The 16,782-nt window shown below is 39.2% G+C and overlaps 2 protein-coding genes across 3 annotated transcripts in view; one reads left to right on the top strand and one right to left on the bottom strand.

The window, feature by feature from the left end:
• The window catches only part of cacna2d4a (calcium channel, voltage-dependent, alpha 2/delta subunit 4a), a 51,852-nt gene that overhangs the window by 15,718 nt on the left and 19,352 nt on the right, over nt 1-16,782 (top strand). The gene's annotated exons all lie outside the window — the stretch shown is intronic.
• On the bottom strand, nt 77-13,636 carry lrtm2a (leucine-rich repeats and transmembrane domains 2a). The gene is made up of 3 exons (XM_079816865.1): nt 13,505-13,636; nt 8,109-8,705; nt 77-4,864 (listed from the first exon to the last, which is right to left on the bottom strand). The coding sequence occupies exons 1-3, from the start codon at nt 13,563-13,565 to the stop codon at nt 4,407-4,409; spliced, it is 1,116 nt and encodes a 371-aa protein (XP_079672991.1). The 5' UTR covers nt 13,566-13,636; the 3' UTR covers nt 77-4,406.

The raw sequence follows: 16,782 nt of genomic DNA, 5'->3' as shown, positions 1-16,782 counted from the left end.
TGAAGAAGTATGATTTATCATGAGCAAATGGTGTGTGTGAGTGCTTGCTGAATCGTACACTTCAACGTTTACAGAAATACATTCTTTATTCATTTTTAACACAGAATTATATCACAGGTCACAAATCATATTTCAAACTGATTTTTATCAAGCGAAAATATAAAGAAGGATCTCATATCAGTCTTAGAAAAAAGGTCAAGTGAAGAAAGGGTCACATCAATAAGCTTTAATTAAACCAGAACTTCATAAAGATCTTGAAGATGCTTTCAGCTCAGTCAAATGGGCAAATCCTTTCCTTTCATCCATCCAACGGGATTTACAAAGCTTTTATTTAGCAAGGGTGTGTAGTGAAGTGTGTGTGTGGTGTCCCTGCTCTTATATGTAAGGCCAGGACAGAGAGTAAACACACCCCAGCTGAGTCACTGCTCATTTATAAACCGCCCTTCATATTCACGGACATATTTGCTGACAGTCAATAAACAAGCATGTGCTCACTTTTGAGATTATTCGCAATAAGTGCAATTTGGCAGGAAAATTATTAGTCCACCAGTGGCAAAAGTGCTTTTGTCTTTTTTTTTTCTTCTTTCTTTCATAACAGAGGATACAGGGTGTGTGTTTTGTCGCCCCGTGCAAAGTACAGGCCCATGACACATGCTGAGCTAAATGAACAGTAATGGAAAGAGAGACCTCAACCATTAGGCAAAACTCCTCTTATTAATAATTCATGAGTTTTCTCTGAATTCTCTGATGGAGAATTTTAGGAGTTCCTCTACAAAAAGGAGTTTGCACAGGAAACACAGGGAAATGTATACTCGATTTTTGCAATCAAGTTATTGTTCATAAATAATTCGTAAGACAGATTAAAATATATACATATATTCAACACACTTTTGAATAAATGTATATCTGTACTTATATATATATACTCAGCATATGGCTGTAAATATCACCGAACACAGACAAAAGTCAGAGACGCTTAACTGCTGGTGTGGGTATTCGCACACAAATTAGTTGTACTTCGATTTACAATTATTTTTTTTGCCAGCAACCTTACCAGTAATTTGCATTGGTAATGAATAGTGTGTGGGAAAGATTGTTGCTATAGTTACAGCGGAAGAGCATCTCCTAAATCCAGATGAGGTGGTGTGATATTTGCTCCACACCCTTGTGCCCACTGCACATCCTTCCTATAGATGGCAGCATTGTGCAAAACACCTAATGAGGACGTTACTCCTCAATAGTGACATTATTAGCAATATTATAATCTGATTCTAAATTTTCAATAATACTGAGGGGAGGAGGAAATATGCTGGTTCACATTGACAGTGTGCAGCTAGTTTCTGACAGTCTTTCATTGCTGAGGCTGATTGCTGCAGAAAAGCTTATATTATATCTGTGGGCTTCTGAAAGTCCAAGTCAAATTGATCTGAATTATTTAGCCTAAACAAATTCTGCCCTCAAGGAAAAGCGGATTATGCAAATTGGTCCACAAGCAGAAAATTGATCACATAGACGCAATCGATTCCAGCCCAAGAGAAAAGATCAGACTAAATCAGCTATGACATCCTAGTCCAGAATTAAACAACAGATCAACAAAGACATTGATTTATATTGCACAGAAAAGTCTATCTTAATAAAGGTAAGGTTTATTTCCTTCTCATCTATTGCCTTTCTGTTTTTGTTTAGAGGGTAGCTGTCCTGTAGGGCCACTGCGCGTCTTCAGCCACCAAGGTGTAATTAACAGTTCCAATAGTCACAATCTGCCACCCTCCACTACCATCAACAGAGTCCTCAGCCTGCTCTACATTAGCACTTCACAATACTTCAAGACACTTCACGATAGACACCAGGGCTGGATTTTTCTAGTCTTACAAAAACATGTCTGTCCTCTAGAGATGAACATGGGGAAACAACAAACCGTAAACAAACAAAATAATGTTATTAACACAAATTATCACACAATACAAAGGACAAACCCCACACTTAAAAACATAAAAACTGAGGTCACGTCACATTGTATCGAATATATTATAGCTGATAAATAAGGTGGGAATATTTCAAATATGATATGCGGTGGTTATGAGGTTCAGTTCACACTGGGGTAGGGTTATGGGTCACAATTAGGATTGGTATTGGTATGTGTATAGGGGGTTTAATTTTTGGGTTTGGATAAGAGTTGAAGGTTTAGGGTAAGAGTTGTCTTATGACGGCAGGTTTAGAGTTGGGGGTTCATATTAGTGATGGAGGGAAATGGTAAGGGTAGGGATTAGTGTTTATGGTTTAGAGCTGGGGGTTTAGATTAGCGTTAGAGACTTTGGGTTGTGGGTTAGGATTAGTAATGGAGGGTAAAGGATTAGTGTTAGTGTTGGAGGTTTAGGGCTGGGGGTCAGATTAGTTTTAGAGATTTAGGGTTAAGGCCATTTCACACCGGACACGTAGCGAAAAAGCGAATATTTCGTGTGCGAATCGTTTTTTCCATTTGCGACGTCTGTGACGTTTCAGAGCTCCAACATTCCAAAACATTCGACAGCTGAGAAAACACGGACACTTCATCATCCAGTGAAGACGAGCTTTTCATTTTATTTAAAAGACCGAAAAGAAGGTTTTGGGTGCACCCAGTCTTAAAGAACAGAGAGTCTGAAGGGGAGTATGCTAATCTTGTACAGGAGCTAAAACTTTATTATGGCCGGTTCCGCACTTACTTTCAAATGTCCGTGGGACAATTTGAGGAGCTCCTCTAGAGACAGTAGCACCGCATCTGACGAGACAAACCACACACTTCAGGAATCAATCGATCCGGAACAGCTATTTCCAGTTGAGTCACAATGTAAACATTTAAGTGCCACAGTCGTACTGATGGAAACACATTCACTTTCTATAGTCGCGGACACAATTAGGTTTAGAAAAAATAAACGCGTTTTAACTCAAAGGGTTATGTTATCGTTGTCCGTAGCCTACAGTGGGCAAACAGAGCTGCATCTGTACAGCTGTAACTACAACTACAGCTGTAATCTCTTGAGAAATGCGATACCTGGCAAAGGTTAATGTTGATTGAATAGCTAATGACATCAACTGGACATTTCGTCACCTTTATTTCCTTGTTTGTGATTGGTTTAAGCCTCTTCTGTCGCTGCGAGAGTTAAAAACATCGAAACGAAAAAAATAAACAGCACATTCGCGTTCAGTTTGGAAGCACTCATTACACAAACAGCTGATCAAAAAATAAAACCATCGTGGAATTATTTGCGCATTAAAATCGCGTCCAGTGCGAAAGGACCTTTAGAGTTGGCCGTTAGGATTAGTGATGGAGGTTTAGGGTTAGAGGTTCAGATTAGTGATGGAGGTTTATGGTAAGGGTAAGGATTTGTGTTGTAGGTTTAGGGTTGGGGGTCAGATTAGAGTTAGAGATTTAGGGTTAGAGTTGGGGTTCAGATTAGTGATGGAGGGTAATGGTAAGGGTTGGGATTAGTGTTGGAGGTTTAGGGTTCGAGTCGGGGGTTAGAATTGGTGGATGTTTAGGGTTGGGGATTCAGATTAGTGATGGAGGTTTATGGTAAGGGTAAGGATTTGTGTTGTAGGTTTAGATTTGGGAGTAGAGTAATTACACCATGTCTACACTGATGCTGCAACGGCTTGAGGCTGTCTACACTGGAAACTTCAAAGTGAACGTTCCAAATCAATTTGTCCTTTTGTCGGAAGCAGAGCAAGCGTATGTGTAGTATGTCAGAAATCAGGGCATCCATTTGTGGTCTGTGACTCGGTGCAGTGCATTGAAATGCATTCACATAATGGATCGATTATAATGGGTGTTATTGGCATTTGGTGTAATGTGCCACTTTCACGTGCCATCCGGTGTAGAACACAGTGTTAGAGGTGATTGTTGGATTAGTGATGGAGGTTTATGGTAAGGATTAGGATTAGTATTGAATGGTTAGGGTTAGAGTTGGGGGTTTGGATTAGAGTTAAAGGTTGGGGTTGGGATTAGTGTTGGGGGTTTGAGTTATGATTGTAGGTTTGGATTGATAGCTAGGTTGCTACAGAGGTAAATGCTAATGACAGCACGTGATCCTCTAAAAACATCAGGGTTCAGAACTGAACAGTTGCATCCACACCTCCTCTGCTGAGATCCTCTCAACATTGGGGGAGGGTGGGGGAGTTCTAAAGTGCTGAGTGGTCCCTCTTGTCCTGGGGCAAATAGGTCAAAGGTCATAGGCCAAAGTTTAGAGATTGAGTAAAGTGTAAGTCTGAGAGTCAGAGAGGGTCTCAGGAAGGACAGAGAAACAGGAAACGGGGATTATGAATCCTCTGCTGGGCAGCTAAATTATCATCAAATGTGCAGCGCAACCAGTAAAGGATTCTTTATATTTGTGGCTGACCTCTGAACTCTGAACCTCTCCCCCATTCCCCTATGCAACTGATGAGATCTGTTTCTCCTCTGAGTCGCCTTCTGCCTCTGCGTCACCCATCAACGGCTGCCTCTTCTTTAGCTCTCGCTGGTATTTTGCCATTAGAGAAGCATAAATGCAGCCGTATGCTGCGGCAGCTACCATCATAATACACACGATTCCACAGACCACACCAGCGATCACTACTGTACCGATCGCCCTGCGAACACTGACCGGCCGATAGCGCTGCTTTACACAGTCTGGTAGCTCCGCCTCTGTACGCACCACTGCACCTTCGGACGATGGAGTGGCGGTCCCTCGAAAACATGGTGGAGATCCACCTTTCATGCTCCCAGCCCCGCCCCCATTCTCATCCTCCAATTGCAGACAGTAGTTGAACATCTCCACAGGAACACCCCTGATGTCACGGCCCCTTAAGTCCTTCGGAAGCGTACACTCAACGGCATCGACATCACCGCCTATGACAGAAAGCAATAGAGAAAGAGAAATCAAAATTGTATCTCTGAGGTAAACAATAGTCACCTCTAAAGAATTTAAATGGCTGCTTCAAGCCCTCCAAAATAGCACCGCACAGCTAGGAGGGTCAGAAGTCCTCTTCATTTTGCGTGTGTGAATTTGTATGAGAGAAAGAGTGGTAGCTGGTGTATAATTAATAAGCCTGACATGCATAAAGAAGCTCTGTTCCAAAACCTAGTGATTTGCCACACTGCCTACTGCCCACATAGGCAGCTGCCTTCTAAGGCAGCATGCTAACTGTCATGGAATCTCATAAGTGACTAATTTGGAGTGCTCTACATAGGCAGCCACTCCATATGCCACACACAAATATAATTCTGCACAGGGTAGTTGACTCGCACTTGATTTTAAAATAGCTTGTAATTGGCATCTCACGTATGGCGCTATAATCCAGTGCATCACACATCTAATGGTGCAATAATCCAGTATGCATAAAATACACAGTACACACAAATTGGGTAAAATATATTTTTTCATCACACTGATCTTTTTTATTTACCGAATGATATACTGTATAATGTAAAATGAATGCATTACAAAACTGCATTTCCCTAAAAAGTAACTAACCGTGTTAGTTACTTTTTATGGAAAGTAATGCACTACGTTACTTTTGAGTTACTTTTTCTCATCTGAGCTGGGATTGCTTGTTTGTTTTTTAGAGCTAAAAGGCCTTTTCACACCAAAAGTTAAGCGAACAAGCCTCAGGCTGAGGGAAATGCAAATTCACACCTGTACAGTAGAGGGCGCAGCTCAAACAAACCTTTCCGCTTTGCTGCCATTCTGGATTGCAGAAGAATAGGACGCTGGAGAAGAAAGTTTAACACTTCTCAGCAATAAAAACAAAAAAGGGAAACACAAATGTGACGTTTATCTCAAGTCATTTTTTCTTATTAGTATGGAATTAAATCATTGAATATCAGCAGCAAAGACATTGGTTAATAAACTAAGATTAAATCACGTTTATTTGTGTAATTTAACATATTAATTAACAATTCTGAGTTTACATTTTACAGTTTTTATTTATTTTGAAGAATACTGAATCTGTTTTTGTGCAAGTGACTTAATGCATTGCTCACACTCGAATTCAGCCTAAAACTACAATAAATGGGAGAATGCATTACTTATTTGAAAAAGTAACTTGGATATTTTCTTGTAAATTTAAAATTAATGGGCCTCCTTCATGAAACACGAGCAGAACGAATTATGTTAATCATTCATAAAACCGTTCTGACGTAAATGTTTGTATTCATGTAAATCTTTGTATTTTCAAAATGTTAGTTGCTAGGTACGAAATAAATGTACACCTGCTCCCTACCATGTGTAAATGGTGTGTAAAACATTCAAACGTTCTGTTCATTTAGGCAGACACTGCATTTTGATATTTCACAAGTTTGTTTGCCCTGTCTTTTTATTTTTTTTTAATTTATTTTGTAGTTGAGAGTTCAAAACTGTTCAACTTTGGTTAAAACGCAGCGCTCATCACTGTCACAGTGAAGGAGGGGTGGGACAAATACTACACCGACCAGCCATCAGAGGTTAATATTGCTGGTTACTACATTTTTATATTCAGTACAATTCTTCAAAATGAGATGCTGCCTGCACCTGGCATATTCCATATCATCATAGCAACCATAGCGCCTCAGATGGAAAAACGCTGCGCCTCCAAAGCGCTCTCTTAAGTGCCACCAGCTGGCCATTGTCAGATGAGCACCTGCCATTTTTTAAGATGGCTAAAAATGCTTTGGCAGACACACGTTAATTGAATATTTATTGTTAGGCATATAGCCAATTAGTCTATTTAGCCTGTATGCAATATACTGGAGCCAAACATGAGAAGGGAGTCCAGAAGATTCCACAGCGTTCCCGGACACGTATATTTACAGAGTTATAACTCATGGGCGGGGATTACCGGTATGCTAATTGTGGATGAGCGTGCACGCGCACCCCTATTTACAAATGATTGGAATTCACTAACATACACATGTTTAATGATGTTTACGAAGTATTTGTGAATCTGGAAGGTCCGTTTTACACACGCAAATTACTCAGAATTTACTCATATATTTACGAAAGTTTAATGACTGAGGCTCAATGTGTGTTACTTGACTTTTTTTAAGTAACTAGTAATCTAATTACGTAACTCGTGTTACTTGTAATGCATTACCCCAACACTGTATATGTTATTTTTAACATTTCCCGTCTATCTTGGATTTTCTCATTAAGTTTGTTGCATCATGGAATCTCCATGAAAAAAACAAACAAACATGCAATGCTGCCTGAATTTGGTCAAAACTAAGTATTTTAGAAGGTAGCCTAGGTAAGGTCAAGAGTGCGTCTTTGATGCCTTAAATGCTGCCTCGGTAGGCAGCTCACTAGGTATTGGAACAAAGCAAGAGACTCAGAGCCCACCATGACTGGAGTCTCTTTCGCACAAACTAAAAGCTTTGTGACTCAGCCTCTCATGTTTGTTTCGAATCCCCCTCCCTCTCAAAGCTGCTCTGAAATAGAATTAAATGAGTTTCTCTGACTCAGAGCAGAAGGATTGAGACAGACAGAGAAAAATAGAAAGTGAGAGGTATGAAGAATAAGAAGCTCTGCTTCGCAATGATTTTGGGGGTTTTGCCACATTTCATTGGCAGTGGTAGACAAAAATTGATAGGAAATTATTAGGGTGAGAGTGGGAACATTTCCTACAATACGTCTGGAGTACATGCACTTACCATTAGGTTACAGCTCCATCTGATAAGTGGCTTATTACACCTCTTTAAAACAGATAATTATCTAAATTCTCAATGGTTTATAGCCCTTGTAAAACACCAATAAACATACACTTCACATATAATTTAATGCAATACAGTATTTTGATATGTTAAAATATATTACTTGATGGAAGAATCATTTATTCAGATTTTAAATATTAATAGGTTTAATTATTTATTGAACACTGATGTCTATTATCATACTGCTGTTGTCGCCTCTTCATAGGCACAATAAGTCACTGAAGAAGACAGTGATTTTACCATCGTTAAAAGGCCTTCATTTAGGCAGTCCACTTTGGATTGTTCCAAAGAACACACCTTACTTATGGTAAAATCCCAGTTACGTAAATCCTCTTGTGGCTTATTGCTCAAATGACGTGTTTTACACCTGCAGAGAATAAAAACACTACGCACACGCAACCCTCACCTCGGTATATAAGCCACTCCATCCAGTGTTTGAAGTCTCTCAGGTTGCAGTCACACTCCCAGGGGTTCATGCCCAGCTCCAGGTGCTGAAGGTTGACGAGAGGCTCAAATGTGGCTCTCTCCAGGGCGTGAAGTCTGTTCCCAGCCAAGGAGAGCCAGGTCAGCCCCTGCAGCTCATCCAGCAGGCCCAGCGGCACAGTGGCCAAGCCGTTCAAAGACAGATCCAGCCTTCGCAGCTGGGTCAGGCCACGAAATAACTCGCGATCCAAAACCGTTAGGCTGTTGTTGCGCAAACTCAAATCGCTCAGGTTACTCAGCTCACGGAACAGTCTGGAAGGCAGGTTGTCCAGATAGTTGTTGGACAGGTCGAGCCTCTCAAGGGTGCTTAGATTGGCGAAGGCTGAGACGGGCAGGGAGGAGAGGCGGTTATTGGCCAGAAAGAGGGTATGTGTGCCCTCCGGGAGAGAAGTGAGAGCGGGCACAGATACTAGACTCCGCCCACTGCAGTTAGCTTTCAGTGAGTTACACACACACTCTGAAGGACAGCCAGCGCATAACTGCAGCAACGTAGCACACACACTCAGCACACCTAGCAGACCTGTGTGAAAGAAGAAAAAAAGAGAAGTGTATATTGTCTGAAAGAGTTGACATAGTCATTGATGTGAAAGATGTGACAGGTGTTGATTTAGTGCCACTGTGAATCATACGTTCAGTATTTAACGAAGAAGACCGGCCCTCAACACAACTAAACCTGTGGCTGCCGCTCCTACCACACTATTTTAAACTGGAGCTTATGTGAACCTACAAACAGACTTCAAGACATAGCAGTATTTCTGATGCACTCGGTTCAAGTAGCAACTGTCGCAACACCTTCAGGATGTTTTTGTGCAGGATATGTTTTGATTCTTAATGATTTATTTTACCCAAAATGAAAATTCTGTCACTATTTACTCATCTACATGTCTTTTCAAAACTATGACTTTCTTTCTCTTTCGAACACAAATGTATGCTGCAGGATTTACAAAATGCTCCAAAAATGACAAGAAACGCACCAAGAAAGAAATCCATATCACTTGTGTGCTAATTCAGTCTTGAGTCTTCTGAAACCATACGGTTGATTTGTGTGAGGAAAATATCCAAATGTAGGGTAGAGTGGGGTAAATTGCCCCCCTACTGTTTTTCCAAAAATAACCACTAGATAAAGTCAAGATAGGTTTTTGTTGTTGCTATAGACTACGTTAATGAGAGTGATGTAGAAGTATTCACCATGAAGCTTACACTGGCAACACACCTGAGAGAAAACGGATTTCATGTTCGGTTATATATTTTTTTAACAGTAAGAAAAAAGGTGTTTTAAAGCTTGTTGTTTTGCAGAACATCACAGTTGTATATGATATGAAAATAATAAGGCCCGTAGTTAGGGAAAACATGTTATTTAAGGAAAATATAATTATATTTTCAGAAGAACACCCCATTATAATTACTGTAGTTACCATGTTCTGAACATCCCATCCTTTGTTTTTCTATCAAATGTAATTTAACTAGGTGGTTGAATAAAAATATTTGGACATCATTTTTAAAAATTACCTCATGTTAGAACCAGCTAACAATATTTTTCAAATAGGTTGATTTTCAGCATGGCTTATCAAGAAATATTCATATTTATCTACTGATGTTTTAGCTTGTCTTTTTAAGTTTAAGCTAAAACTGCTTGTACTCTGATTTTGGTATAAATGTATAAAGCAAATTGCTTTGTCCCAGTGGGGGCATTTTACTAGCATTTTACCCCACATTGGTACACATTTTATTTTTGTTAAAAACCCTTTAACATGACAATTCTAGACATTTTTCATACTTAGTATATCATTTGTCATTTTCACTGAAAACTAATCTAGACACATTTAACTTCCCCCACTCTACCCTACCTTATTTTTTGTTTTTTTCTTACTGAAAATCAATAATGAGACACACATGACACACATGTTTGACATCATGACATCAGACTTGCAATAGTTCAGTTGAATGAGAGTGTGAATGTGATTTGAGAAAAATTAGTAAATGATGAGTAAATGGTGAAAAAAATTAACTTTTTTTGTGGTTTCCTGAATGGGATTGAGTTGGATAGTTGGACTTGGCTGATGTAGCATTATAGATTCTTTAGATCAGTAAATCATCAGTAAAGAATTGGTAAAGAGTTTTCTTAAAAAAAACAAAACAAAAAAAAAAACGGTTGTGGTCTGGTCTGTTCCAACCCTGCACAGAACAAGCGGTTTAGATGGATGGAGGTCTATTCCAAATAAAGTTAAAGTTAGCAGTGTCAAGCACTCTTGTCAAGCGATCTATACGATTTCAAATCAGCTCATCTGACGTACCGTGAACTCTAGTGTGAAGAACTCCATCGCTTTGCTGATCATCACACATCATACCACGCAAAATCGACACGCTACATGTTAACAATATTCTTTGTTGTATTTTCCTGGCAAAATAACAGTTCATTTGGAATTATTCAGCTTTTAACAACAAGCAGAGGATATGCCAGGTTTTTTTCTGGTAGTGAGCGGAACTAATGTGCAAACGGCAATCTCATTGGCTGGCGCTCATCTTTTCCTGTCCCTGATTTGATTTCAGCAAATCAGTTTGAGTGAATGCTGTCAATGTCGAACCCATTAGCTCATCAAACCTTAGTATGTTGTATATTGTTATTAGTAGTAGAGTTAGGATTATTATTATTATCTTTAATAATAAAATATAATTACTATTATAATTTTTTTTTTACAGAAACACCAACAATATCTTAAGCACCACCACCAGTCCAAAGTTCAGTTAAATGACAAATATGCATTAATACATGCTTTCCAACAGTTTTAGTTCTAATTACTTTGTTAGTTCTATCATTATATAGTGCTTGATTATCATAATATCATAACATGGTCTGATGTTAAGCGTGTACGTTCAGATATTTAAAAAGCTGTGCCATTTTACAAAGATATTGATACATTTGGTGGTATATATATATATAATAAAATAAAGTATATCAGTCTGGCGACTAAACAAAAAAATGTACTAGCCAAAGGCGATTCTATTGCCAAGGTGTGCGTAGAGGGTTGATTTATTAAGTCCACATGTCATGCAAACAAGATACTATGCTTCTAACCACAGGGCGAGAGTTGTCGTTCCAACCACGCAACTTTGCGATGCTGTTTGCGAATTTTCGTTGGAACTATGGTTTCGGGAAACACAGATTTGTTGAACTATGTTGATAACGACGGAACTTGCGACCATAGTTGGCTAACAATGCTTTTGGGAAACGCAGACAGACAAGCACACGCTTAGAATAAGCAGAATGATATCGTCTGCTGGTGTGGACACTAATATAGTTATCTTTATCGTTATCGTCCTTGGTGTGAATAGGCCTTTATCATGCTTCCCATTTCTTATATTGTTGCATATTTTTGGGCCTATGCAGTTCATGATAATATTAATTGATTTCAGTGTTTGATTTTAAGGACATAGTTGTTTACTTTTATATCAAACAATTTTGATACTTTGTTCATTCACCATTTGTGAAGCAAAACCAATGGAGAAACTGAACAAGAGAGACAATATAATGTGCCACAGAGTTAAACAGAGAACGTCCTCTGCTCTGCCATAAAACAAACATTTGCCAACTGTTTGTCACCTCTCTCATTTATGCAATAGCGTATGACGGTGGGGAACAGTGTTTCGCTGTGTGCGAGACAATCACATGCTATCAATGGATATGACGTTTTAAACATTGAGATCCCAGTTGTCTCGTTGAACGTGTATGTGTGTGAGTGTTTGGCAGTTTAAGTGCAGACAGATGCAGTTACAGCACTCGGATATCTGATCCTGACCAGCCTCAACACCCTGATCCCTTTGTAATGAGAGACGCACACAATCATCACAAGCACACTCTCTCTCTCATACGCACTCACACAATTGTGTGTAATCTCAATAATTAATCCATCCTTCTAAACTATGTAGATGTGAATGATTCTAGAATTGCTGTTTTGGCTTGTCAACCTTCAATTTCCAATTTCTTCTCTCATCCCTTATTCTGTTTGGCTGGGGGAAAAAAATGTGTGTCAGGACATCAGGATAGGCATATGACTGCTGAGTGCTGACACTGAAACACAATGTTCGTTCTCTGTTATATGCTCAGAACGTTGTTGAAAATCAAAAAGATGCCTTTAGTTCAGTGTTGAGGACTGAAATCTCCTTGTGAGTGGACCTAGATTAAAACAGGATGGATCTCTATTTTGTGCCTACACTCAATTTTCATCTTAAATTTGATTATGTGTACCACTTTTCTTACCCTACTGGATTTGCTCATTTTAAAAGCAGGTCTCCGATTCCCAGAATAAATAATGCAAATTACTTTAACCCAAAAGAAATGGTGAAAAAAATAGGAAGAAAGCTTCTTTCTATTCAGTGACAATGAATGGGGACTGCAGCTTGACAGGAAAAACACAATTTAACACCATAAATGTAGCTCCTAAGACTTTATATATATATATATATCTTATATAGATATCTATATATTCTATACACTACAGTTGTTATTTACTTAAAATATTGGACTATTCATTTTTCCACTACCTGCTCTATCAGACTTCTGATTAAATCTTTCAGACAGATTTTATGTAATGGATCAACATATTAATCGAAAGGATCCGACTCAAGGGAACAATTCATTAAGTGATCGTTCATGAACGCGTCAAGTAGAGCTAGTGCGGATGTCAAGATTACAAGTAAATTTCAGGCTTTTCTCCACACAAAGCAAGCTTTTGACTTCAGAAGATTGTCATTTTGGACTTGTACTTTCATTAAATTGAAAATAGTGGCTAGGATGTTCTTTCAAAAAGCTTTGTGTTCCCTGGGAAAAAGAAAGCTTAAAATAAATATAGATAAAGCATAGAGATTTTAAGTTCGACTCTAAACCAGCAGGTCAATATTTTCACTATACAGTTGTAAGTATTTGTGACAATGCAGCAAAACTGTGTGCGTGTTGCCTCTGCATTGCTTCATGTAGATCTTTAATCAGACACACATTAACTAAAGCCATCCTAATCCATCTGTAGCAAGGGCAGCTGAAGATGTATGCCGCTCTCTATACCACTCTATAAACACCCACACAGACACGTACGTCAACACACTATACATTACTTCCCACAGACACATTAGTAAAACTGATCACTTTCCGAAATGCATCCGTTTCCGTTCTATGTAAATAATTTCGATAATTGATATTCACTATTTACACATAAGGCATTTAAAACTGTATGAATGGAATTGGTACTTAAATCCTGTTAAAGTCCAACACCTTCAGAAGAGTGAATGTATGTATGTGTGTGTGTGTGTGTGTGTTGGGCTCACCTTGACTGTCCGGATTTCCTCTCCTCCTGCGACCCACTGTAGGTGCAGTGCTGAGCTGCATGTCTGCGCTTCTACGACTGCAGCTGCCTCAGATCTGCTGTGGCATCAGCTGGCCCTGATGCCAGCCTCCACAGGCAGCGATACGGGGCCAGTGATGAGACTGCAGAGAGAGTTTGAAGGATAGTCAGTTTTTTTCTGTACATAATTTGACTTTTGAAGGTAAACGCTTGTTTTGTGCCTGTCAGCATAGAGCTGTGGTTTGTGTTTTTTTTTCCTAACAAGAATCTGCGGTGAAACATTGGTAATATTGGTAACATCAGTATCACAGCTTATTTTCTTCCGTCAAAGTTTATTCCTTCTGCGTGCTTTCTACTCTGGGCTCAATAGAAAACATCTTAAATTAGGAAAGATCAAATTAGCAATTAACTTTTAACACACAGACGTTGCAACATAATGCTTCCCGAATCTGTTCAATATTCTATTACACTAGTTAACATATTCCAGTAGTGTGCAGTGAAGGACAATACAGTTACATTCTAACCTACGAGAAAGAAAAAATTAGAGCTCTTGACTATTTAATAGTATTTTAATTTTATTTAAATATTTTATTATTGAATAATATTAACATGTAATATTTTTCTCATCAGATGAGATTAAATGGGCATCAAATGGAGACTTTTGTTTACATCTCTTGCTTCTCACATTTTTTAAAAGTTGCCATGAAATCAAAATCAGAAAATTGCAGTGCTTATTATAAATAATTTATCTGTGCACATCATTATATTTTAAAATGTATGTATACTCGTAATCTTATCAAAAACATTAACCCTTCAAAACAACGTCTGTTCTCTTCAGGGGAGGGTGGGGCTTAATATTCTCCACAACTGACTATTCTTCATACTGGCATTCAGATCTAACTGTATTTAGTTAGCAATGGCCAACTTCCTACAACCGAATCAATTCCCAAAGGACAAAATCAAATCGCCCATAAAGCCCTACATTTTTCTCCTTCCACAAGCTGTTACACTCGGATATACATCACAACAGGGAAAAAAAGACTAGCACAACTTCCATTTCATGCCGACTGTCGAATGTCAATGCGTTTCCTCTAGTCTAGTATTAGAAGTCAGTGTTTGTTTGACTGTATTGATCCCAAAAATGTCTCAAAATGTTCTCAGATCTCAACATAAGCTCAAACATTTCTAATCAAATACTTTCGGGGTGTTTGTGTGTTGATGAAAAGCTGATCATGAATGAAATCATAAAAATGTGCAATAAATAAATGGTAAAATAAAATCAATAATACACTTACTAAAAAAGATTCAATATTGTATTTGTTTACTTGGATGCCATGTAACTGACGTCGGAGAACCATGAATATACAAATGTATTGTTATCAGGGGCTCCTTCAAGTAAATATTTTAGGTCAAAGGGGTTTGGCTGACAAAAAAAAGTTTAGCTATCCCTGCTCTATAGTCTTACTGCATGTCGATTGGCTTATTTGTTTCTATTTGTATTTCTCATATAGAATTACAGTAGAAATATCTGAGACAAACTTAACACTTCAATCAAACATAACTAAAATATCCTTTAAGTCCCCTGAGCTAAGAAAGAGCAACATCTGAGAGTCAGAACTTTCCTCCCGGTGCCCAGCCATCTGCAATACAGCGGTGCTTACAGTAATACAGCTCTCCAGGGTACAAAACCGTAGTAGAACTGGCGCTGCAGACGCGATTTAGTTAATTGAGGTACAGTAATATGACACTGAAACCCTTACAGCACATGACAGAGACGGGAATATTATTATTATAACGACGTACCATTATGTAATACTATGCTGTGAATGTGTGTGTCTCAGATCATTGAGCACAAGGTTACAAGTTGCTTCTGTTTACGCCAGGCCGGTTTGCTGTAAAATGGCCGCTGCTGTCTTAGACTGTGACACTTCGGCCTTGTCACCTGCCACATCCATCACAGCGTGCGTGTGTGTGTGCGTCTGTGTGTGTGCGTATTTGCGCAACGCAACACCAATTCACCAGCCTGTCATCTGAAACGGCACAGTGGAAAAATGTGCAGACATTTAGAGGTTATATTGCATGTGTGTGTGTGTGCAAGAGTGTGAAACACACAGTGAGTTTTTGAAAACACCTTTTTAGAGTTGCTCAACACGTGAATATTTTCCGCGCATTACGTTTCCTAGAACATGAAAGTTTGAGGGTGTGATAATATGTGAGTGTGTGTGCGTGTGTGTGTGAAGAGAGGATAATTAGTTGAGGGATGTGACATTTGACTCCCGAGCATGCAGCACACACACACACGCGATGTAACAGTCTCTCACTTTAGCAGCATCTCTCTCCACGTCCAGTTCAGCACATATTTCACACATTCTCACCCCACACTGTACTAACTTCCTGTGAATGCACAAGGTCAACTATGCATGCGTGTGACAGCATATATGTTGTTATTGTGACTTGCAACACATAAGTAAATAGAAACGCCCTTTGGATGTTCACCTCTGAACCAGTCCTGCTGATCCCTTTTCTCTCTTTCTCATGCACACACACATCAAAGTCAACGGCGGCAAGAACAGAGCGAAGAAACGTTAGAAACAAAGACGCGGAGGCTACAGGGATGAATTATTAAGAGCAGAATCAAAAACAAAGACACACGCTCGCATAAACACACACTTATTCAAGCAACACACATACAGTACGCATAAAGACATGCAAACCTATTACACAAATGTTTTTGTCCTTCCATAAATGTGTGTGTATATATATACACACACACAAGTGTTCACAGAATTGCATATTGTAGATGCCATCTCACTCCAACATGCTCAAATACACTCAAAAGCAGCATTCCAGCACATCACCTGCAGTCACACACACATCTTTACATTTCCTTTGTGTCCAAATAAAAAACTGGACATCACATGCCCTGTAACCCAAAACAACAGGCGAATGTGTCAGTCTCACAAAAAAACATCACTCAGCAAACATCATGCACGGACGTCGTAATCATAATCAAGGCAAATTGTAATGTGCGCGGATATATGCGTGTTGTAGGTTAACAGTGTTTCACTCACCGTCTTTAGATGCCGTCCTTCTCTGCGTCCCCCCCCCCCCCCCCCAAGCTCACACACTCTCTCTCACACACACACACGGTTGTGGGAGAAATGAGCGAATAGCAGCTCTCGTAACGCTCCAATATGGAAATGAAAATATCCTTCCGCTGCCAAAAGCAACGGCTGCCACAGAAGGAGAGATGGATTGGAG

This window comes from Gobio gobio, assembly GCF_949357685.1.
Source record: "Gobio gobio genome assembly, chromosome: 5".
Taxonomy (NCBI): Eukaryota; Metazoa; Chordata; class Actinopteri; order Cypriniformes; family Gobionidae; genus Gobio; species Gobio gobio.
This window is presented reverse-complemented; position numbering and strand designations above follow the sequence as displayed.

Excerpts from the sequence above, each read along its gene's own strand:
- lrtm2a (XM_079816865.1), bottom strand. The coding sequence starts at position 13,565 with ATGCAGCTCAGCACTGCACCTACAGTGGGTCGCAGGAGGAGAGGAAAT. Across the intron at positions 8,706-13,504 it reads AGGAAATCCGGACAGTCAAG|GTCTGCTAGGTGTGCTGAGT; the intron begins GTGAGCCCAACA and ends TCTTTCACACAG. Across the intron at positions 4,865-8,108 it reads GGAGTGGCTTATATACCGAG|GCGGTGATGTCGATGCCGTT; the intron begins GTGAGGGTTGCG and ends TTTCTGTCATAG.